Below are 25,698 nucleotides of genomic sequence, written 5' to 3'. Positions count from 1 at the left end.
TGTTTAAAGTAGCAGAGTTAACAAACCATTACATTAATCACAAATACACATCGCTCGGCACTGCTCTGAGAGTATGGTGTTGTAAATACCCGAATGATGAATTCTAGCAGCACTCCAGATTTCCAGAGTGCGCTCCACCACTGAGTATTTCTAAACGCACCCTATGTTTCCAGCTGTCAGCAAAGATAACACAAAATAAAAGGCAAGACATTTACATCACAAAACATTAAAATTCTACCACCTCTGAATGAGTAGCGTTTTGAAATACAGAGCTAAAGCTCACTGAATCAATGGAGTGCCGAACTAAAAGGAAAGGCCTTTTGTAGTTCACTTCATTTTGTATTCTTTTACTTTAAAAACTAACCAGTTAGTTACTGGTTAAAGGTTGTCAGACTACTGAAAGCAAAATGAACTGAAACTTACATCCCTAGAACCGACCCTTCGATCAAAAGGTTGAATGTTTCCCTGTAGTTTGAGCAAAGCGCATGACTCTAAAACATTTTCAGAACGTAGTGAAATGACTGCAAAAGATATTGTTGTCAAGCTGAATGCGAGACTGTTATTTTTACATTGTGAGAATTTGACATTTTCGATGGTTTCACACAACAATAGCAACATTTCTTGCTTGAGACGCAGATGCTGTAGTGAGATGTCGAATCATGTTGGTCAAAAGTCTGAAAGATGCTACTTTTCTTATAGAATACCAGACACTGCTTATACTGTCCTCCTTGAGGTGTAGCAACCACAATCTGACAGCAAGCCAAACTCCAATTCAAAGAGACATCAGAGTCAGGATGTAGCATTCAAGCTCCTCTAATTATTGCCGACTCAACATTGTGAACACGGAATGAAACTGAAATAAAAAATATATTTTAATTACTGAAAAGTCTACACAAAGTGAAGACATCTGCACAGGCATGGTTAGCTTAACATAATTAGCATGAAAATTACTAGCATTAGCTTGGTTAATGAACAGTGTTAATATTAGCATCTTTAGCATTATCGCTGTTAGCATGGTGAAATCATAGTTAAGACAATTTAGAGAATAAACCAAAAAGGAAACTAAGAGATACCCCAGAAGGATTATTTTCACAATACATATATTAAGTGGTTCACAGCATAAGGGCTAAATGCTTAACAGTGACAAATCAACATGGCTGAATTAAACACATGGTTATAAATTCGAAATCCACTTCCTCCATCAATGAACTCAAAAAGGTCTCACAAATACTGGTCGCTGAGATGGTAACAAAGGGATTCGAGCTTACAGTCAATGCTTTCCGAGTAGTGATGTTACACTCGAGCCAGTTTGCTCAACACAGTGTCGATCTTTTGAAGCTTAAGTGTTCCGAGGCAGTGTTTCAATCCCTGCTTCGGCACGCCCACAATCACATGACTACCGAGAGCGAGGCCTCGTTACAGGCAGTCTTGAGGCTTTTCCAGGTCTTCCACTTATATGTAGTTCTGACACACAGCCAGCAGATGTCACTCTGACTGTATGAAATGCTTTGAAGCAGTGTGTCATTCTTGAAGCAGGTGTGTCAAAGTGGTTCACTGCTTCATGAAGCTTCGATTTCACCATCACTATTTCTGAGGCGAAACAAAAGATGGCCGCTGACAACCCTCTGATGGCTGGAATGGTATGATACTGAGACCTGAGGCCTACCTAGGCTTCATAACTTCCTGTGGGTAGACTTCCTGTTGGGAAGTCTTCGCAATTCAATAAACTGTCAAAGAGGGCGCCAGAAAGAAGGAAATGCCTGAATGGCAGAAAACTGCTCGTCTCCATTTTCAAATCTGAGGGCATTAAGGAGATTGTCTTCACAGAATCAGTTCACATCAGAACATCAGCCACAGTTTAGGTCTGCAGCACTATGTTTGCTATTAGATTAGCCCGTACAGCTATCTCTTCAGCTGTACTCAAGTGTCCCTGGCAGACACGAGAAGACGACGTGTGTGAAAATCCATGAAGATTATTCTAATGCACTGGGCTCCAGCATTAGAGACAGACTCAAACAGTTTTGGGGACAGGAAGAATAGCCAGAGAGATTAACCAAACATCACTTGGTGTCTCCCTACGTGCTGGAAAGACCTATTGAAACATCATGTTCACGTTTTGAAAAACATGAAGGTTATAATGAAAAATGGAGGAGAGTAGCTGTAAAAAGATTATGGCAACCGCTGGGATAATAACCCCCGAACCACAGACACAAATCCCGAAGCCTTAACGAGCTGGAGATTTGCCTCCGAGAAGAAAGAGGAACAAGTCCAAGTGAGGCACGTGTGAACTTTAATAAGCTGCTGCATCATAGAACCTGGACTTTGAAGTTTGAGTAAGTGGTAGGATTGCTGTCACATCTAACAGCCGCACTGATTTCAGTCTAGACTCTCACTTACATGCTGATAAAACCAAGAAACAGAAATAAAAGTCTCATTTAACAAATTCCCCAAAATGATTCTTGGAAAGACAACAAAGAAATACCAAAGCCTGATTAAAATCGCAGCTTCTAAGCATTTAGATCCAGGATAATTCATTTTATTTTTCAAAAGAGAAGCAAAATGGAAGGCATTATTTTGGACTTTGAGGGCTCCAGACATGAAAGTCATTTTCATTGTTCTGCATAGACAATAAAAACTTGATTGACAGTGGATTCATGTTTGTGGCTTGTATGGGCATTTTTGTTTTTCCCCAGCATTTCTGTTTTAGAGTAATCACCCTGTTTTCTAGCAAGGACTGAAATATGAGCAACTTGTAACACAAACACTTAAGCTGGGACCAGCAGCTTTCCAGTCAACCCTAGAGCACAGACAGATTCAAAAGAGATGGACAAGTGACTGATCCTAAGCCCCGCCTCCCTGAGTTTCTGCTGCTAGGTCTGACAAGCTTGACAAAAAGAGGCATGGCGACACAGTTTAGCCTGGGTGCCAATTATGGTTTTGGGTCATCAGGCAGCTTCAAGAAGCTGACAGCAAGGACTACAGCATGTGATGAAGGATCTATTTTCAATGACGTTACATGCACGTGACCCACCAGACACCCAACCAAATGTGCATGTAGATCCAAATAAATAATAGGGGTGAAGGAAATAGTCAATTCTTAGATGCTTCGGGATGCGGACATGGGCGATTTGGCATGGATTCACAAATGTCAGTAATTGATTATGTTGAGTATTGCGTTAGACACAATGTCAAGCTCAGCTCACATCCCAGCTACATCAGCTGATCACAAACAGCACAATCAGCTGATGGAGCAGCTGATTGATGGAAGGGAGGCAGCTGATAGATCACATGATTCCTTTCTATGCAACCAATTGGTGAATCTCATTCAGGGCCCTATTTAAACTGCTCTGGCCTGCCTACTGTTGCTGCTTCCTCTGCAAGCTGCTTTGCAACCTGCCTCCACCCCAGCTCCTGCTTTTCATGCTGTGTCTGACTTATCAATGTCATTTCTGTTTGTCATTGATGCTGCTCTGTTCTGTTCCTGGGGGGTCTTTGCTGCTGCTCTCCCTGCCTTAGGCTTTCCATGTAGGCGCATGGAAGGGCAGGAAGGTTTGCTCTCTCTGCCTTAGGCTATCCTTGTATGCATGTGGAAGAGCAGAGAGGTGTGCTTTCTCTGCCTTAGGCTTTTTTTTAGGTAGGCCCAAGGAAAGGCAGAGAGACCCCAGAAAAGAGCCATACCACCAAATATAATACTGCAATGGAAATAAAGTTTTCTTTGACAAAAGTGGTCCTTACTCTTTTAATTCAATATCTAAATAATTACATTTGTGAGGCAAACATGAAGTATATTGTCAATACCTTCTTCTGCCATCACCCAGAGATGAACCTTAAGGGAGCGGAGCAGCAATCAGCAGTAACTTAACAAACAAGACTGGGTGACCAACAACTGATGCAGCATCAAACAACTTAAACCAACTTTGGTTTAAGTTGTTTGATGGCTGTAGGTTCAGCAGAGGTCTCAGTCAGCGGTATTTAGCAGGAAGTTCTTCAAAACTACAAAAGAAAAAGATAGCGTTTTGCTAACATTAGCTAACTTAAGATGTGCCTATAGCAACGTAATGTGTTCTCCAGCGACATCTCTTCACCATCTTCAACACTTGGTTTTCCTTTAAACACAGTCAAGCGGAGCACGTAGCATATCTGTAGTATAACAGGAGAGGTGAATGTTGTCTGAGGTGACACATGATACCAAGTTTGCTAAACTGTTACTGGAGCACAAAGCAAAAAAAGAAGTGGGACTTAGGAAGCTGATTCATTATTTATTTGAGTTTTCAAGTTTAACATGACTGCTACCTGTCTCTTCTTCAAGGAAAATCTGGAGTTCTCAAGGGTACAAACTCAAGTGTTGGAGCAGTTTTCTCTGTACTAGAGAGAGGAGGGAATTACAGGTTCCTCAGCCTTGGAGTGTATATGATTGAAAAGTATTCTTAAAAAGGTGCACAAGTGGCCCCCTGAGGAGAGAACAACCCCACCAGTGCCCTTCAGGTAATGAGAGTTTAAGAGCCCTGATTCATGGTGCTTTTACACCTGGAGTTGGGTTCATGTGGTCCACGCCAGAGGGGAAAAAAGACCCATTGTTGTATTTTAGTTCTGGCCCAGTTCCTCTTCACGGTGACTCTTTGCAAACGAACAAGGAGTAAACAGGAAGTTATACAGACTGACAGATAACCCGTTGATTGGACAGTTTTGGCGACTGCCATCCTGCATCATCAGGATCCACGTGGGGAAATCCAATTCTGCTGACTAACAGGAGTTTAGCAGCACTTTAATGCTTCTGATGGGAATATCTATGATCTTTAGGTGTCACAAAGAGCTCATGAAGAAGTAACTGATTATAAACATTGTTAGTATTATGGGACTGCAGACTGACTGGAGGTTATGAGTAATGACTAACAGGTAGAGGCAGGAGAAACAGGAGGCGTACAGTAATGATGTGGGGCTTATTTCTGTGGGAATCACTGTCACATGGAGTTAATGAGGTGACAGTCGGATACAAACACAGCAGTTTTAACAGCTTTTGACCTATAATCAGGGAAAATACCTGAGCTGACACGGATACCTGTTACCATGGTTACCAATCCTCATCAATTAGACAATAAGATTGCTCCCTGAATAGATCTCACAATCAGCAGATAGATTTACTAAACATTTAGCTTGGTTGGCTCCTTTGCTTTCACACCACAAATAAACCGCACCAGCAGACCCAACTTTTCAGGTGGTCTCAGTTCAGTCGGGTTTAGCCAACAGTTTTCATACCAGCCTAAATGAACCGTACTGACCTTGAAAATGGACGTGAGTTTGTTTTAACGGAACCAAACAGGTTAGGCCTTAAATCACCCTTAGAACCACAATAAATGTGATTTCTCTGACATAAAGCTAAAAAAATCAAAACCTGTGGGCCATAACCTGAATTATCTGAAGCATTGCTAAATCAGTTCCCTTCAGGATGTTTCAGTGTTGCGATCGCAACAATTAACGCAAATTCATCTAATCCCGTGCATATGTCTGCCTTTGCAACTCTGTCAAATCACACAACTTTACCGCAAATATGACAATTTAAAAGAGGTAAAAACTTTGTTAATTGTAGAGCTGTGTGTAGTGTATTGATTCACTCAGCCCCTCTAAATCTCTGTTTATCATTACACTGCTACTGCTAAACCTGAACTCTGCACCTGGGACATAGTCAGGCACACTCAGTGACAGTGCTAACTGTTAGCACCACACAGCTAACATTTCCCAACGGTTATTTACAGGTTGGTCTGAGACAACGGTTTGGTGCCAGATGTTAAGAGCTGCTGCAGGGCTTCTGCACAAGTGGTAAAAAATGACAAGTAGTGATGAAATCATGTTGTGCTGTGTTAGCTCGTGCTAACCAACAGAGAGAGCAGGAGAAGAGCAGCTCACGAAGATGTTCCTTTAGCTCTGCTTTGAACGGCTGCAACAGCTGATTAGCAGCAATGAGATCCGTGGGAAACACCGAATGCTCATAATAACAGGGTCCGAATCTGTGACAGCATCATAACTGTTTTTGCAATAATAATAATTATAAATATTAGGTATAAAATCATCATCAGTGCTAGTCTCAATATGTGTGTCACCATTAAATCAGACCTAATATACCAGCTTGAAATGGTATGTTTTCAGACTGGTTCTGAAAGTGGAAATGGAGTCAATATTGCGAATAAACGACTATAAACATTGCAACATAGATTGCAATTTTCTAGAAAAGCGGTTGTGAAATCAGGCACCTCAGGCCGCAACAATCCCAAAAACAGCCCGCGAAATCCTGAAGGAAGTGTAAATGGAATGCACCGATTTATCAGCCGAACGTTGGTATCAGCTGATATTCAGCGGCAAACAAGATGACATTCACTAGAGACAGTGGCCGATGTTTTTCTGTTGTGTCACATTAATGTTGTGCAGGCTAAAAAGCAGAGCTCGAGACTAACGGTTTCCATTTGTTGTGGGGACATTAGAAAACAAGTTTGGAAGAAATGAGATCTTCCCCGACACACCCTTGGGATGAATAATGTTACACTGGGAACAACTAATCCATGTTAAAATCAGCAGGAGAGAGCTAGTTAACATTAGCTGCTAGCAGCCGGTGGCCAGAACTAACAGCTCACGGAGGTTGCATTGAGTTACATTATGATGTGTTCAAGCTCTATTAAGTAAAAATGAGCATTGGGTGAAGGAAAATTAAAACGTTCTCAGTATGTGTTCAAAGATAATCATGTAAAATGTAGTTTTTGGTGAGAAACTTGAATAAATGCAGCTGTTAGAAGAAGAAATTTGGATATTATGTGTAGCTTCTGAAGCAGTTTTTAAAGATGTTTTTCATGTGAAGGTTGTTTCATAAATGTGTATTGAATGCGACTGAATTTGTTCTCATTCAAAGGTAGTGTAATGAAGTAGTGAATGACTTTTAAACACTTCAGTTATTTGTTTTTATAATGTGGATTCTTTGTTCCCCTGACACAAAAGTGGGGAATAAATAACAACAAACACAAAATAACAGTATTGGCTATGGGCCAAATTATTATTTTAAACATCAGTATCTGCTCAGAATTTCACAACCCCTGCATCCCCAGAGGAACCCAGTCCTGTAGTTCCTCCTGCAGAGCGACATAATGAGATGTCAGGAGTTCACAGCCTCTCTCAAGGACACTTGCAGCAGGAACTGAACCTGACAGCTTCCTGTTCCTTGTAAAACCAACTCACACCTTTCTCCTGCTCTTACACCCAGCTGATCCTTAATACAGCCTCCCTTTTAAATTTCATCCCTCCTGCCTTTCTTCCACATCTAATTGGCCATTAAATTATTAAAATATCTAAAACGCTCAATGATGGCCGAGTGACCACGCAGAAGAAACTCTATCTCCCTCTCCCCGAGGAAGGCAGCTCCCATCGGTGAGAGGATCTAACACTGCTCCTGGCAACCGACCGTTAAATTGGTCATCTGCCTTTTTTTCCCTCCTTCCTGCAGCGGTGGCGGCCCGACAGAGACTGGAGTCAGGTGGTAGAGAAGAAAGTTAGCTGCTGTGTGTTATAATGGCAGGGGTCTCCTGGGAGTCAGAGGCAGCCAGGCTGCGTTGTTTTTCTGAGTGCTTTAAAATCCAAGCCTGGGGCCTGTCTGACCACAGGAGAGAGGGGATGGATAGTGTCTGTTTGTTTTGATTAGACGACTGAAGAGCCACTGCAGCTCGGGCTGAAGGACTGAGCCAAGAGAGAGCCAGCATGAAGGTACTGCATGCATGTGTGTGCACGTGTGTGTGTGTGTGTGTGCTGGCCTCTCTTCATTCAGAATTTACACAAGATTCCTCTCAGTGTCCTCCATGACTGATGGCACTCTTGTCTCTGTAAAGCCAAAAGATGGATGGATGGAAGCTACTTTTGAGTGCAGGACGTAGAGCAATGAGCCCGTCTCAGCATTCATTCAAACTGCTGTCACTCACACAGAGAGGAAAAATAACAGAGTGTCTATTTGCACCGCGGTGAGAACAGTCACACCGCAGCTACTCAGCTATTCACACCCATCCCTACAATGTGTTATTATGGGTCCCACTGTGTGCTGTGGTTGGCTGGGACTCGTTACGTTGACGCACAAAATTTACTTCTTATCTATACACAGTGAGCAACACAGCTGCTCTTTGGCGTCCAATATTTCAGTTATACAGTTGAGAAAATATAGAACCAGAGGAAAGGACTGTCTTACGGCAAGGTGACGTGGTGAAAATATTCTCACTATGGCATCTGCGTAGGCTGATAATGATATTTTTTCTTCGCTAAGCGTTTTTTTCAAGTGGCTAAAATACGTTTTGCTGCTAACTCTAATCCACAGCAATGCACAGCTGAGCTTCTGTGGCTGTACCCCTGTCTGCTTCTCCAAATGGGGAGCAAGCCAACTGATATCTACTGTATGTAACACACTGACTACAGATCGACCGATATGGTTTTTTCAGAGCCGATGCCGATACTGATTATTATGAAACAGAGAGACCGATAGCTGATATTTACAACCGATATATGTCTACTGTAAAAATCATAGTCACACACACATAAATTCAGAGACTGTAATGGTAAGGACTAAACAGTAGCAGGCTATTATAACAGCACTCAAAAACGGTAACTGAGGAAACGCTATCATGAGTAAGGAAACACCAGAGGCAGGATAAAACTCAGAAGAAAGAACGGAATTTTAAATCTTCAATAAATGGGAAAATAAATAAGTTAAATAAATCTGGCATAATAGATAAATAAGTAACAAAGTTGAAGAATATGCCAGCTAAATAAAAATAAATAAATCAATACACAATAATCATAAATACAAAATTTAAAAAATAAAATGAAAAACAATAAATAATAATAATAAAATAAAATAAAATAAAGGAGAGCTCAATTAAAAGCCAGGCTAAAAAGGTAGGTCTTGAGTTTGCTTTTCAGAGCCTTGAGTGGTACCTGCAGGCAGTGAGAAACACGCCAAGGGCAAAACAACACAGCTAAGGAAAACAAAACTGTATATCGGTTGGAAAAATCACCAATACCGATAACCATAAAAATTCATAATATCGCCCCTGATAATCCACCAGGCTTATTTTATGTCAACCCCTAACACTGACTATAGATCCATACCTTATACAACCCCACTGAAAAAAAAAAAAAAACTGAATTATCCCTTTAAGTTTAAGTGACGTGTGTAAGACTCAGCGAGATTTGGTGGCATCTGGCAGTGAATTGTACATTGCAACCAGCTGAAACTTCTCCCGGTCATAATTCCATCAGTGTTCATTGCTCACAAGGTTTTTACCAAGAGCTGAGTTACCCACAGACATCTCCTCCTCTCCAAAACAAATAGACCAGGTGATTAAAACTGGTAAAACACTGACTATAGCAGCTTCATGTTACAAATAAGTGAATCTCTGATGCTCTCTGGCATCCAGGGATGGGTGGTCGCCCACCACATGCTTATGTGTGCTCACCGTTTTTCTCTGGCAACCTAATGTGTGCTCAACTTCTTGTGATCCAAATGTTCAGGAGGTTTTTCCCGTGAGCAGAATCATCCACAGAGGTCTCTTCATCTCCAGGACAAACAGAACTGGGGATTCAGTCCAGTAAAAACACTGAATAAAGCAGTTTCACGTTACAAATCAGCGTTTCGCTGATGCTGTTTGGCATGTCGGTGCAGGCGGGCCCATCCACTGCCTGCTAATGTGAGCTCAGCTTTTTTTCTCTGATAACTTCAGATCCAGACATTCAAAGAGGTCTCTTCTTCTCCAAAACAAACGGACCTAGTGATTTAAACTGGTAAAAACACTGAGTAAGGCAGCTCCATGTTACAGACCAGTGAAATTCTGATGCTGCTAGTTGCAGATGGGCTTCTAACTATGGTGGCCGACACGAAAAAGCAAATGTCCCTATGTAGAGCCACTGTTTGCTTTGTCTGGTCTGGGCTACTGAAAGAACATGGCGGTGCAACATGATCTCCAAAAACTAGGACCCGCTCCCTATGTAGATATAAATGGCTCATTCTAAGTTAGCAAACAAAATAAGAATCATACTGTTTTCATTACCTCTGCGGATAATTTGGCGACTAATAAAAACCCCCTGAACGTCTAGATCTTAAGTTCTGCACACATTGGCAGGTGCTGGGCTAAGGGCCTGGCTCCAACATGCTGAAAAGCATTGGAGAAACACTGATTTGTAACTTGAAACTGCTTTATTCATTGTTTTTACCGGTTTTAATCACTTGGTCTGTTTTATTTTTGGAGAGGAGGATACTAGGGTTGGGTCGGTTCTCAGTACTACCAATTCGGTTCGGTACTCCATCTTGGACTGTTTTTTTTTTTTTTTTTTTTTTTGAGACCGACTGGACCGCATACTCGGGCGGAACGTACGCGGAGCGGACGCCACGGAGATCCGCCTGGTAAAAGTGGACGTCTGCAAGTCCTGTGCGTGCAAAGCACGACCGCGTGGACTCCGCTCTGCGCACCAGTGTCACACAAAAACTGTTCGGCATGTACTATTTTTTACATCGCGGGGATTTTTCACAGACATTTTTACACGGAGTCCGCTCCACTTATAGTACGCCCAAGTCTGTGAGCACCTGTGTTTGCCTCTACAGCAAGCGCACAGCAAGCAGGAGAGAGAGGGGGTTGGGGGTAGGGCAGGGACTGAGCTAGGAGGTGCCAGTGTGCATGCGCCGAGGCCACAACTGTAGCCTGGAGTTTGTTTATAGTGACGGGGAGTTGATAATGGCGGACAATTTAGTCTCGACGAAATCAAAGAATGTGCCACTATGGCAACACTTTGGCTTTGAGCCAGATGAAAGAGGCAACCCTTGTTTGCACTGATTGAGTAAGCTGCAAAATTTATTTGTAAGGAATAAAAGAAACAACGTGTTACTGTCACTCTGTTGTCCTAGGGTCACTTTTTATTTTAAATGAGTCAATTGCGCCCCCAAGTGGTGAAAATCTGGTATTACTGACTTGATGCGGTTTTTTTTTTTTGGTTTTTTTTGTTTTTTTTACAAAAAACAGACCTTTTTTTTTTTCTCATACCGACCCAACCCTAGAGGAGACCTCTGGGGATAATTGAGCTCCCAATTAAAACCTCCTGAACAATGAACACTGAAGGAATTCTCACCAGGAGAAGTTTTAGCTAGTTGAAATCTGCAATCCTCACCTAGACTCCACTAAATTCATATGGTTTAAATTCATATGGTTCCAAACAGCGGTCTGCTGGGGAAAAGTCCTGTGTTTTTTGCCCCATCCACCACTCCAACATGCCTCCGTGCACAGACTACTTCCTTCTTACTTCCATCAGAGCATTGGTCACATGAGCTCAGCCTTATATACAAATACGAATTATGTATATATACATATATGTATATATGTATATATATATATATATATATATATATATATGAATTCTGGTGCATTACTTTTCATAGGAAAACATAATTACGGTGCATGAGAACAGCCTGCACACATACAATATCTATTAGTGGTGGGAATCATCAGAGCATCTGCTCACTATGTAGATATAAACGGCTCATTTTAGCGTAACGAAAACCAAACAATTCTTTTTTTCAGGTGATTATACACTAAAGAAAATATACTTATTATATTTTATTCCACATCTGCCAATACACCCCCCTAAATCCTACACACTAGACCTTTTAGATGGTCTGGATCCCATGTGACTCAAAGTTGGTTTGTTACTTTTTTAATTAGTTGACCTATAGACCTGTTCGTGCTGACGTCATATTTTTACATTGCTAGGACACCCATGAAAATACACACACCTGGGTGTAAAGAGCCACAATGACTATTTACACCAAGGATGCAAACAGTATTGATGGCTATGTACACCTGGGTGCTAATAGCACCTGCCAAGAAAAAAAAAACCCTGTGTTGCCACATCGCAGCATAAACTCAATCAAAAATCTGGACTACCACAAAGAGGAATGACCACACTCACAAGTGTGACTTGACTAAATCCTTACCTTCATATGTTCCGCTCTCTAGCAGGGCTCCACTTTTCTCCAATTCCATAAACCGGTCAACGGTCACGAAATTATAATCCACCCCCGGGACCTCTCCTTCCTTGGGCTGCCTGGTTGTGCCTGCAGGAGATAAGAGAGGAGAGTTAGAGGCGCTGGAGCTTTGAATGCCTCATCACTGCTGAATGAGAGGAGACTTTAAGTCAGAGTGAGTCGCTGTTGAGTGTTTTAGAAAAGATCAGAACACGCCGGGGCTGAAACACGCTGACCCTGACCCGGCTCCATTCATTAAGTGCCCTCTTTATTCCTTTTTGTCCTTTTTACTTCTTGCACGGCTGAGGCTGTATATTTGAGCGGCGTGCTTTCAAAGGGAGGGAAGAGGCAAGGTAGCTAAGTGATGCAATTTAGACGCCAAGAGGAGAAATCAAGTCAATTTGCATGGAGCTGACAGCACGTCGAGGACTCCCTGACAGGAGCTGCGGCTCTGCCAACCGACTGTAACACCGAGTGACGACAATATTTTACCCTGTAGTAGCAGAATTTCAAGTCAACTTCACTGACACCGCGAGCATCTCTCCCCCAGTTACTAAAACAATGTGTGTCAAAGTATTTATGATGTTAAACCGAGGTACAAACGACTTCCTAAATACTTCCTCATCACCGTGTGCTAATTAGACTTGTTAAATCTGATCCCGGCTGTGATAACACGCAGGCACTCTACCCCTGAGGTGCCGAATGGGTTTTCACATCTGAGCGAGGGTTGTTCACACTAAAAGAGGAGCCCGTAAAACACACTTGTTAGACCCTCACTACAGCATATAAAGTATCCATCTGTGTGTTTTAAAGTTAGCAGGGGAGTGACTGTGCCACTGATCACCCCCGCTAGGTGGTGAGGGGGGTGATTTGACTTTAAAAGGCCAACTGACATCGTTCCTGCATCGCTACACAAGGCTGGAACAATGCCTGCGCTGTGCGGTGATTGGACCAGGGAGAGCCAGGAGGATGCAGGAGTTTCTACCACTCACTGATTACTAACCTTTAAGGTGCACAAAGGGAAGTAATCAGAGGAATGAGCTGCTCCTGAGACGACGGTATGGGAGAAACACCTCAGTCGCCAGAAGAAAACGATGTAAGCAAACCGCAGATATGTTACATTTGTAAGCTGACTTTGTCATCAGGAAGAGGAGGACACCTAAGCGAGACAGCTGCCAAGACCACAACAGCAATATTTCCAGCCATGATTATGCAAATGAAACCAGGTATTTTAAGCCCAAACATGATCTTTCCCCAACAATAACCAAGTGTACCTCTGTATCCACTACCCATCTGAAAGACACCTGGTCCACTGAGCTGAATCTGGAGGTGTCTGATGACATTTGGCTTAACTAGAACTACCTCTTGCTCAATTAACGTCACAACGGTACAGACTGATTCAATACAGTCACTCACAGACTCCACTATTCAATTTAACAAAATGTATCCGGCTGTTTCTCCGCTATGTGACAGATGAGGGCTCTTTGACACACCTTGTTTGGCTCTGTCCTCATCTACGCAATTATCGGTGAAAAATATTTCAGTGGTCCTCTAGACGTTCCCCGTGATCAAGAACTGGCACTCTTTGGATGGAAGGTAAATTGAAAAACAGTCTCTCCTTGGAAAGAATAGTCTGCATTGAGTTCAAGAGAGAGACTAAACACGTAAGAGAAATAAAAAAAAGAAGTAGCCACTGGCTTCCATGCTGCTTTCTACTGTTCACTATTCTGTTTTTCGGTGACAATCAATCAATCAATCAATTTTATTTATAAAGCCCAATATCACAAATCACAATTTGTATGCTTTACAGCATACGTCATCCCTCTGTCCTTAGGACCCTTGCAGTGGATAAGGAAAAACTCCCCCCAAAAAAACCCTTTAACGGGGGACAAAAACGGTAGAAATACACCAGAAAATACACAAAAACAAAAAACACAGAAAGGCATACTTGTCTCCTGAGCAATATACACAGCTCTAGTCTACTGGCCATGAAAAAAACACTCTATTACCTATTTCTATTGAGTTTTCCCACAAGGAGCAGTGAAAGGAGCCAGTTTCTGATGAGCTGGACATGATATTTTGATGATCGCCTCCGCCCAGTCCTTTCGTCTTATCACATTTAACCATAGTTGCCTTTTTTTTTTGTTGACGGGCAGTGGCGGCTGGTATGTGATACATAAGTTTTGAACCATGACTCCTGTTGTAGCACCAAATAACACATCATGACAACATTCTAAGACTCCTGTGTAGCCTACAGCCCTGTGGTGGAGAGTCCTGTTTTGCCTCCAGCTAACAAACTGACGTCATTGTGACGTCGGCCCTAAATTGGACCATAGCTACTTCAGAACACACAGTTCTTAAAGAAGGCATAGCTCTGTCCCAAAGGGGTATATTAGGCAAATTAGTGGGTTGAATGTAGCAACGTCATCATGCAGAAACCTACGTCAGGTCACGTGGAAAACAGTTTTAGAACTACTTGGGAAAAATAGCATTGTGACAATAAAAACTTTGGCCAAAATTCAAATGCTGTAAAAACTACAAAATAAACCCCCCAAAAATGGAACTGGCCTTGAAGGTAAAAGTGTTTCTTGCTGATATGAACAGCCACGCTACCATAAAAGAGATGGATAATAAGTCGTCTGCATGCTTTTGGACACTTCTCTCTTTTTCTCTGGTGTGCCGACCTTTGAACAATGCTGTCACTGTCACATTGCTTTTTATTAAAACGTAACCATCCCAGCATCAAACAGAAGCAAAGAACCATCTAGGTGGAAGGATGTCTGAAGAAAACTGAAACCATATTATTGGCCCTGACTTGTGATTATAGACTTCTGAAGAAGCTTTTTTTTTCATGAGAAGAAGCAAAACCTCTTCAATCAAGACTTCAGTCCAGAGATACAGCTTCAACTTTCTCCAGACGGCATCAAACAATGTGACGAATGAAAAACGATTCTAAATGAGGCCATTAAGCTGCTCGCCAAGCCTTTCCAAGGTTGCCTTGTTAATATGCTGATTAATTGGTGCTTAAATGCAGAAACTAAAGTCGCAAAAGGCTTTACAATCAGCTCGTCTGATGGAGACTGCTGCAGTTGATGGCAGTTTTTTTTTATTTATAAAAGATTCAGTGTGTGTCACTCTTTTTCTCAAACATGACGATCATATGGAATAAAGCAGCGCCCTGTTTGCACTTTCTCAGACCTCAGAACGGAAATTTACTGACAACGACCTTCAAAGCTAAAACATCAAACTGGAACCTGCTGACTGAGTAATTTCTAAGGGCTTATAAGAGCAAATGAGCAGCAGGGAATGCTGTTATTTGCCAGAGAGAAATGTATGTGTGAGTGGGTATATGAGCGTGTGTGTTTGTGTCGCACCTCCAGTGGAGAGTTTCTTGATTGTGTCTGTCGGCATGGGGGCTTGTGTACCCGTCAGATTAGCCTCCCTCACAGGCAGAGTGTCTGACTGAGCGCCATGCACACACATATTTCAAAGAGGACCTTTGATGTCGCAGAACTATATTTAGCAGCATCTTCTGGAGGGGACTTCTCTCGGGTGACAATTTCTAAAAGGAGGCAACCACAATGCCTCTGGATGTTCACTCCTTTGTATATAGGTCATGATCCTGTGGTGCAAATCAGCCAGTCTCAGAATAAAGCCACCTCTGTGAAGTGCAGAGATAATGATGTGGGATATTTTTAGACAGCTATATAATTATTATTTACAATGACTTGATTACAGCAAAATGGGAAACTCATTAAGGTTAAATACTGCATCCGTCTTTCTGTCAGCCTACAGGAGCTTGGATTCTCAAATCCCCTCAGGTGTGTTTCTGGATTTGGGCCATTTGAGGAGTGTGGGAAGCTCATTCTAAAAATAGATATTGTTTTTTTTTCACAGACATCCTTCCTATCTGTCAGGCTCCTGTTTAGCTGCGAGACAGAATGAGATGGAGAGATGAAGGGAGACATATTTCAAAGATAAACTGGATCTTACTCAGAATTAAAAAGGATTTACAATTGTGCATGACGAAGTTATAGTGTAGCACTAAAGCCAATGCACACGGAGCTAATGGGCCCCAAAAAAGAGCTATAGTGCAGCCCAGTCACCAGAAGAAAATGTCAGCATTGTACATCCGTTTGCACTTTCATATGTATTGTACCAACGTTTCTAAAGTGAGTATATGACTTTTGGGAGGTGGACGAGACAGTGGATGGTGTGACACTGAGGCGAGATACCTGCCAGGCTGCAGAACACTCTTGGAGACCAGCAAACAGCAAAACAGGTTGTTTTTCAGCGAACCATTGCTGTGTTTTGTCAGTGGATTTTTAGCCATCAAATGTGGGTGTTACTTAGTGACCCGTCACTTTGTATCCTGCCAAAAATGCCACAAAAAGTGGTTGGTTTTTACAGAGACACTGCTGTATCTCCTGTTGGGACAGTGCCAAGAAAGTGGTTGTTTTTACCAAGACATCACTGTGTTTCCTGCCTAGATAGTGCCCATGAAAAGGTTTTTTTTTTAAACCAAAGGATTGCTGTGTTTCCAGCTGTGACAGTACCACAGAAGCGGCTGATTTTTTACCAACACATCGCTGCATTTTCTGCCAGGATTGTGCCAGGAAAAGTGGCCATTTTTTTTACAGAGAGGTGAAGATTTTCAGTCATCCAGGTCACGGTCATCATAAGTGCTAAATGCTACCTGGAGCTCGCATCAACGGAGCCTGGGTTTGTTGAGGGTGGCAGTGCTGTTTGGGCTGAGAAAGCCTGTGAGTTTATCTTCTCTATCTCCTTTAACTTTAGCTTATATTGGAGTTATGATATGTAGCATGTGAAATAGAGTATGGTGAATGTGCTAGGAAAGGTAGTATCGGCACGGTCACTACCTGGAGCTCGCATCAAGGGAGCCTGGGTTTTGTTGAAGGTGGCAGTGCTGTTTGGGCTGAGAAAGCCATGCATAAATAAGGTAAAGGAGGTTGTTGGGTCGGTGTGGGGAGCAGTGAGACCTGGCATTAGGGGAGTGTCTCTGGGACGCCAGAGATCACTGTCTAGCCTCCTGGAGGTGTCGTGGGACCAACTAGACGAAACACTGGTGTAAGGAGGTTCCCACCTGATGACCCCAAAGACATGTTAGTTAGCACTGCTCACTGGTCTGTATAGTTTTGCCTTGCCGTAATAGCTTATCATAGGGCTTAGGAGGTTATTCACTGAGTGCTGATCCTTTATCTAGAGCTCAAATTTCTTGTGTTTATTTGAATGTAGGCGACTGGACTAGCTTGAGTTTCTTGGAGACATTTCACCTCTCATCCAAGAGGTTTCCTCAGTTCTGAACTTAAGAAGCCTCTTGGATGAGAGGTGAAACTCAAATGTCTTCAAGAAACTCAAGCTAATCCAGTCGCCTACGACATAGCACTTAAAATCACCATGACCTGGATCTTCACCAGCATGTTGCTAACTAATCTGGGGAGAAGAACTGAAGATGCCTCTTGGACGAGAGGTGAAATGTCTTCAAGAAACTCAAGCAAGTCCAGTTGCCTATGATATTGCACTTCGCCGCATTTCCTGCCAAAACAGTGCCACAAAAAGTGGGTATCTAAAGCCTAGCTGTAAGCAAGTGATTTTTGCATCTACACCTAACAACAAGTTAACCACAGCCAAAAGTAAAGTTAGTTACTTTTAAAGTAAAGTAAGTAAAGTTTGAACATATCCCCTACATAATAACAAACAAATGTAAGGCATCCGTGGTTTGCAGAAATGTACAATGCCAACATTTATTGTGGCGGCAGGGTTGCATGGTTGCAACAGAGATACCATGAAAAACCACAAGAGCTGTGATTTTGAATTTTGTTTTCCACAAGAAATACAGTCCTAAAATACAACATGGTTGTGTCAGAAACCAGGAGATTCACCGATATTTAGAACATAAGACTTTTTATCGTGCCCATCCCTTGGCACACCACTATAGTAATAATGCAGTAAAAATGGGAGCAAAAACAAACATGTTGCATTATATTGTCTGTTTAGTGCAATCTGTAAACATGTCATATGCTAAGTAATGACTTTATGCTCCAGCTGAGCACAACTGTCGGTCAGATTTGTGTCAGCACTCGTACAACTGCATGGCATTTCAGGAGCACCAATAACAACAGGTGTCGCCAAATCAACCAGAGCTGAAATCTTAAGGACAAACAAAAATACAGAGAGTTCTTTAACCTCAGAGGACACATGGCGTTTCCGTCCAACACTACAGTCAGCAGGTAGAGCTCTGGGATCTGTACTGAACAAACTTAAGCAATGTGGCAATCTGGGATTTCATACTTATACACAACTCTGTCATTCATGTGTGTCCTCTGTCTGAGTATGCCTCTGGTGTTTGGGGTTTCCGAGAACGTACACGTTGCAACAAAGTGCATCATAGAGCGATTTGATCTTTCCTGGGTGTCCATAATTTATTTGAGTTTTGGCCATTAGTGGAGATACGGGATGGGAACCTCCAAACATCAGGCATAAATGTCAAACACTTTGGCTTTGGAATAGACTTGTGAAGATGTCGGATCAGAGACTCACTAAAAAGATTTTAAATTGGGACACCTCCCACTGTTATCCCCGGGCTAATGAGTTGAAATCATTATTTTATTTGAACAACTTGTCATTTATTTTTCAGAACAGGTTACTTTGTGATATTCAAGAGAAATCTGAGTTTTGTGTCAGAAGGGGAACCTTTTTTGTGGCTGAATTTCTTCACCAGGCCTGGGAAAGAAGGCAGAGTATTCTGTTTCTGAACTGAGCAGTTAAACAACATGTATTCTGGATTGTATTGTTCCTGCAGAAAAACACAGTATTGAGCTGCAATTAATTGGCAAGTTTCCTGCTTTCAGATGATGTATACCAGCTCCATGAGGCATATAGTGTTGATCTACTATCTCCCCCTAAAGATCCCCTGTCCACCTTAAAATAGACAAAAATGGGTCTGTTGTAATGAGGAGTGGAGCAGAAGGGGTTAGAGTAAATATAAGGACATCCTGCTTCTTACAAAAGGTCCCTTGCTGTTGTATCCTGGCCTCTATTTGCTCCTGACGAAGGTTCAAAGTAAAACTGAAAGGTTGAAGCTGAATACGCCCCTGCCTTTAATCATTACCTCGGCTATTAATGACTCCATGGCAACAGTTTGGTTTAGTAAGCAGCCCTTTCCACTGTCTCTCTGTATCACAAAGTGAATAAAAGAACGTAAAGACAATTACTTTGGGCTTCACTGCGATTAAAGCATGACACAAAGCGGCGGCGCTATCAACAGATGAAATCCGACGCTATAAATCAATTCCTACGCTGGGAGCATCATCTGCTGAGCACCATTAAACAGAAGTATAAATCCTCCTTTAAACTTTACTGCTGCTTCCAGCAGTCTCCACAGACAATAAACAGATCGCAACGATGAAAAGTGAACCAGTGGATAACAGGTCATTTGTCCCTTGTTGCAACTGCGCCGGAGATATTCACAGGGAGTGTTTCCTCTCCTGGGATGAAGGTAAACAAGAAGATAAAGGGCAGAAAGAGACAGACAGGGAGCGCTGATAATAGCCATTGAGATTGTGGTAGTAGGAGTGAGAGGAAAGCACGAGTAGAAATAGAAATGTATGAAGGGTGGCACGACGTGTCATGGATGAGAGAGTGGCTTAAGTTGTAGCGTGGGCCGAGGCTCTCATAGCCTCCAGCCACCCTGCTGCTCTCCACTACGTCCTCGAGCCACATTCAACCATAGACCACAAGTCCCAACTCTCACTTGTGCAGCTGAGCACCATTACCGGATGCTCCGGTCACTGCTAACGCCTGTAGTGGTTTCATACTGGGAGTAGTGCTCATACAGAATACATTAACACCGCTCTGAGCTATCCCTATGTTAATAAAACACACCGTATCAGATGCATGACCTCTGTGTTGGGCCTCACATTTGCACATTGCAGAATGAAAACACTATAACCTGAGCACAATGGGAACCTGAGATAACTGTAGGCAATATGAAAAGGCTCAACAGGGACCCAGACAATCGGTGGAAAGCGGAAACATTGGCCTCTATTTGAAACAAAGGATTTATATCCAGAGAATATCCCGAGGCATCACAGAGAGAGATTGCAGTGTGTATTCATGACGAGTCAAAGCGTGTGTAAAGACCCTGAGGAAATGATTATACCACGAGCATTTAAACTAATCATTTCCATACAGTAACGTAGCAGAGTGTGGAGACAAAAGAGAAAAATATCACAAGTGACACAAACTTTTGTCTCTAATGTGTTTGTTTAATGCCGAGTGTGAATGGTGGCCCTCGTAGTGAAATGTCCTGTTGCTAAATATAGACAGGGAGGCAGACAATAAGGGAGATAATGCATGACTAATAAGCAGAGATGTGATGTAAGTACACTTTCGCAGGCTGAAAGGTAAGTGTTTGAGGAGGAAAATTAAGAAAATGAGGTGGGAGAAACGGGACAGAATGTCAGGTCGTCTTGTCCTGAGGTTTGGTAACACGACACTTTCTCTTTCTCAGAACTGCAGCAGCTGAATCAGACCCAAACAGACTGATTTAAACACATTAGTGCAACAAGAAACCCCTAAAAGTCTGGGTTTTCTACCAAGATAGGTGGTAATTGTGTTGGTGTCCTTGCCATCAGTTCCTGAAAAAGTTGTTTTTATGTCTACCATAAACTAGAAGACTTTGAAAAGACATTTAAAATTCTATACTAAAGTCCAACACCTTCTAACCTCTAAAGTCAGTTTGACTTTTCGTTGGCTTTTAAGTCCCGCAATGCAAGATTTTACAAAGACTGCGCATTTTGCAGGGTCACTATTTAAGAGTAAAACTAAATATACTTGCATTTGTTTGACGTCAGCCCACACTGTCACTAACTGCACTCCCTGAAGAAATATGATCATATTTTTGGAAAAATGAAAGAGTGACTGCAGAGAGAAGCAGACAGAGGGGTCTACAGTCTGTGTTTGAAGGATATATCCAGGATGTCAAACTGACTCAGCAGCAACAACAGGTTAAAAAGACAAAGATAGTTAGAAGCTAAAGCCGAACTATAGGCTACAGATCACAGTGTAAAAGTGAACCACCACATCACTGCTGATCGCCACACAAGACAATGAATATAAAGGGACACTTTGCTGATATTGAACCAGCTGTGTGGCATCACAGTGTGTGCAGATGAACTGTGTGGCTTCGCCCCCGTGCTGCTGCCAGCACCTGGATGGGCAGGGATCTGCACACACTGCGATGACACACAGCTGGTTGAATATCAGCAAAGTTTCCCTGCTTCCCTTCACTGGTTCCTGTACAGCAGGGTCGGTCTTTTTATAATCATTAAAAAGCAAAAGCAGCATGTGTATACATTCAGTAGGCTATATCTTCAGTAGCTAGCTAGCTAACCCTACACTTTTCAGGGTTTGATTTTGGTTTTGGAACAGGGAAGAAACGTATATCTTTTTCCAACCTCTCCAGGTAACGAGTATCATTAATACACGACGTGCCCCAGGCACAACATTTAACTCCAAATCCACAAAACCAGCCTGAAAATGAAGGAAACCTGAAGCGACTGCATTAGAGTCAATGGAGCACAGCTGTGTTGTTGTCAGACCCTGGCCTGGGCTGACTAGATGCTATGTTATGATTGGCCAGTCTGCGTCCAGGGGTGGGACTTAGCAAAGGGTCAATTAGTAGACGACCTTCTCTTCGTCCTGAGCCACAGCCCTCCTCAATAAGAATTCTATCTAGTTTGGGCAGCTTATCCTACAACTAGATTCCTTTTGAGAGTTTCTCCCATCCTGCTCCTGGTGGAGTATATTACACTGAACACTCTTTAAGACAAATGACATGTTAACAATTTCTAACGTGCCTAGAAGTCTAGAAGTAGTCTAGAAACACAAGATAAAAAGGCATCATATGCTGATAGTACTCTTGTCAATTCAGCATCAGTGGTTCCAATGGTATCAATGGAACAGATTAAAAATGGACTCTTGTTCAACCCCCGGCTGCCCCAGTTTCTCCTGCAGAATCAAGACTTGTCAGTGTTCTTGCACCTTCCCAGAGTCCCCTCCACCTTTAGTGTCTACCCGATCTGCTGCTTCCTGTTTGGTGCTGACAACCCCATTGAAATTCACTATTTACATGAGCCAAAACTAGAAACTTACAATAATATTAAACATGCTTTTATTAGAATGTCAAGATGAGAAAAATACTTTCTTAAGACAGCTTGCACAGAGTTTTATGACCACCTTACGCCAAACGACTGTGATCAAAGAAGTGCGCACCAGCTCTGGAAATTTGTCTGCGAGAGTGAAATTGCTTGAAAAGGGGTTCAGTGTGAGGCTGGCATTAGTCACGCTCTAGGGACGGCGATGTTGATGTACCACTTTGGTTCAGACTGTTCTCATGGACTGCAATGAAAAATAGCACAGACATTCGTGGCCCACAGAGGATGAATACTACTGACTTTGGTGTTTCCTTTCTTCTAACACCATCATCAAGGTCACATTTGTGGTTTTAACTGAAATATCTCAACAACTACAGGATGGATTACCATGAAATTTTGTACAAACATTCACAACCCTTTCAGGACAGTTTCGAACAACTTTAGTGATCAAGTTTTCATTTGGCATCATCACCAGGCCAGAATTTCAGTGTGTCCAAGACTCCAAATTAGCAAAACAAATGATATTCCAATCCTCTCAAGTTGTGCCAATCAGCAAATATTACCATACTAACACACTAAACTGAGATGATAAACATGGAAAACATTATAGCTGCTCAACAGCAACAATCTTGGAGCTCAAGATTTCTATTTTTATTGTTAGTATTAAGTGGAGCTCAGCAACTGGTGACTATTTTCCTCAATGCACTAACAACTGGTGGTAACAGTGGACTCAAATTCATTAAACAACTGGAGAACCATATATATTTTACTGTTATTGCTGCAGCTTTGGGTGGACATTAACTCTCAGCAGCTTGTTGGCATTACTAAATTAATGACTTGCTTCTGCTTTAAATACAAACACAGAGCAGAATACAGGCCTTGTTAGCCAGACACTGAGTGTCTTTAATCACATCAGTGCATATCTGGATATATCTGAGTTATTTTCTATGTGTTGTATGAAGAAATATGTATACAGTGCGGTGACAGACTGCGAGACAGAACAAGACTGTATTCATGCTGAAGCCTCTCCTGTCCTCTGTGTTCTGCCACTCCCTTGTTTCTTTAACCTTCTGCCCGACACTCATTACAAATGCACAAAGAAATTTCATCCAGCTATTGAGCTGCAGGCTGTTCGGAACAATCTCAGCTGTTTTAGAGCTTGAAAATAACTCCTCTGACTCATCTCGCTGATTTATGTTTGACTTTTGAGCAAAAAGGAAACGTGAGCCACTAATCTGTGTTTATTTGGTGTATTACAGAGCTGCTGTTGTTGCCATACAACCATTTGTTGCTTCTGATATAGTAGCAAACTTTAAACTTCAGCTGCATCTGACCTGCTTGCGTTTGTGTGTCAGGGGTTAGGGGCAGGATCAGCTGACCTTCAGCCTTCAGCAGCGTTCTGGTTTATCCATAGAGACAGAATGAACGTATAACGGACATTTGCATTCAAATCAATGTAGCAGGATGGTCGGAGCGGCCGCCATTTTTGTGTACAGTTGCCATTGCAATCATTGTAGCGGGCTGAGGAGACGTCAGGAGACGAGTTTGTCTTTCAGTTTTTGTTAAGCACTGCTTGGACGGAGACTGACGAAAACTAGCACATCCACCTGCGTGTCGAATTTCAATCACTGCCGATTGGAGCTAGAGCTGATGACTACTGCAGAGCTATTCGTCATAAAGTGAATGTTGATTGTGACCTTTGCGATTAAATAAAAAAGCCAGGTGTTGGAGGGTGTTGGTTTTTTTTTTGTCCAGTGAGAAAGGGGCTTAATGATTAACGAGACTAAGACGTTTCAGTGAGTTTTATTTTGTTTCATCGAGTTCAAATGAAGTGTGTTTTACGATGAGTCAACAAGGCAGTTAAGCTATCGTTAGTCTTAGTTAGGTGAAACAAAGAAAAATGGATTGGTGTACGGTTGTATTTTCCTGACACTTGACAACCCCACTGACGTGTGTTGTCACCACAACAACGAACAAAAATCACCATTTTCTTTTGTCGTCATTACAAGACCAGAGCAAACAGTTCAGTGTTCTCTCTATTCATTCTATTTCTATGGCAATAACAGCCCAGTGCTGTGGACGATTGCCTCAGGCCGGATGTATAAGGCAGGTCCTGCCCTTTAATGCCCTAACCCCTCTGTTATGACTGGCCTCGACAGTGTCAGCATGGCCTATTGTAACCACCCTAATCTCACCATTAGCCAATTAGGAAGTGATGGGCAGCCGTAATGCCCTTGCATTAGAGGGATGGATTAGTTTGCCATTCAGCGCCTGCCTGCCGCCTGTAGGCAAATGGACTGACACAGGACAGTGAACCGCTGCAGCGCGCCACCGAAAGCTGCTTTCACTGCACTTTGCCTTCACAGACGGCGAGTGTGGCGATGTGCTTATTCACTGTTTTCACTGATGATGCAGAGCAGGGTCTTAATCAACTGTGATTACATATCATTTAAGCAGTAATAAAGTCTATTGAGCAGGGAGTGCAGAGGAGGCTGCTGTTTTCACTGAGCTGATGATGAAAGTTAATATCGCTGCTTTGCAGTCTAATCATATTGACTGGGAATGTTTCGCTTCCTTGGCAAAGCGCGGATGCAAAACCTCACCGTTGGTTCTTGACCAGAGATCAGTCATTTTCTCTCTTCTACCCCACATAATGAGATTTCAGGTTCACTAAAGTTCAGGCAAGTTCAGCGAGAATGGCTCTTGTGTTGCTCGCCTGCTTATTGACAGCCAGTAATGTGGGATAGATTGGAGAGAGCCAGGCAGCGAACCACGCTCCCCCTGCCTTTTGGCCCTCTGCTGCCCTCCCTTGAATTCCATTAATAGTTGTGCCCTCCAGGAGGTGCTGGGTGGACTGCCTGTAACACAGCCAGAGATATTGATGACTGCATCCTCCCCCCAAGGAGAGAGGAGAGGAAGGGAGCGTGGAGAGGGCTGATAAAGAGATAGAGAAGTTGTAAAAAGGGGAATGAATGCATAGCAGAAATCATCACGGAGGCCGATATTTTGAAAGTTAAAGGTACTAATCTCTGTTTAGAGTCTCCACAAAGGCCAAACACATAATTGCAGATCACGTACACAACACAAAACCTGACTGTAATGTTTCCCCTCTGGAAGCGGATACATCACCATTTTAAATCTGCAGTTTTTCCACCACGACACTCACAAACTGTTCCATAAATAATTTATTTTAAAGGGCATTCAAGAGACAAACTAGCAGAAATAAAGTGGACGAACTGTAAGAGAACTACTTACATCTCTCCTCAGACTTAACAAATCTTTTTTATTTGTGTTTCCTCTGAGCAAATGATCTCTGGGGGATTTGTTCTCTGCAAAACATTTTTGCATGATATTCCCTTTGCAACTGTTTCTTGTCAGCTCACAGTGGCCAATACTCGCTGCGTGACAAATTCAGCAATAAGAATTTCTGTTCTACCGAATCCCTCTCAATGGGTATAACCCAAAACTAAATTTAATATTGCTCAC

The 25,698-nt window shown here is 42.4% G+C and overlaps 1 protein-coding gene across 10 annotated transcripts in view; it reads right to left on the bottom strand.

Moving 5' to 3' along the window:
- The window catches only part of magi2a (membrane associated guanylate kinase, WW and PDZ domain containing 2a), a 403,568-nt gene that overhangs the window by 142,329 nt on the left and 235,541 nt on the right, over positions 1-25,698 (bottom strand). For all 10 annotated transcript variants that reach the window (XR_013490407.1, XM_033614587.2, XM_033614582.2 and 7 more), the window contains one exon: positions 12,005-12,124. Coding sequence is in view for 9 of the 10 variants with exons in the window: in XM_033614587.2 (XP_033470478.1) it covers positions 12,005-12,124 (120 nt within the window). In the remaining variant the exon portion in view is untranslated. The remainder of the gene's footprint in view (positions 1-12,004; positions 12,125-25,698) is intronic.

The sequence above is a fragment of the Epinephelus lanceolatus genome, chromosome 23 (assembly GCF_041903045.1).
Source record: "Epinephelus lanceolatus isolate andai-2023 chromosome 23, ASM4190304v1, whole genome shotgun sequence".
Taxonomy (NCBI): Eukaryota; Metazoa; Chordata; class Actinopteri; order Perciformes; family Serranidae; genus Epinephelus; species Epinephelus lanceolatus.
Note: the sequence above shows the minus strand (reverse complement) of the source record. Positions and strands in the feature narration are given on the sequence as shown.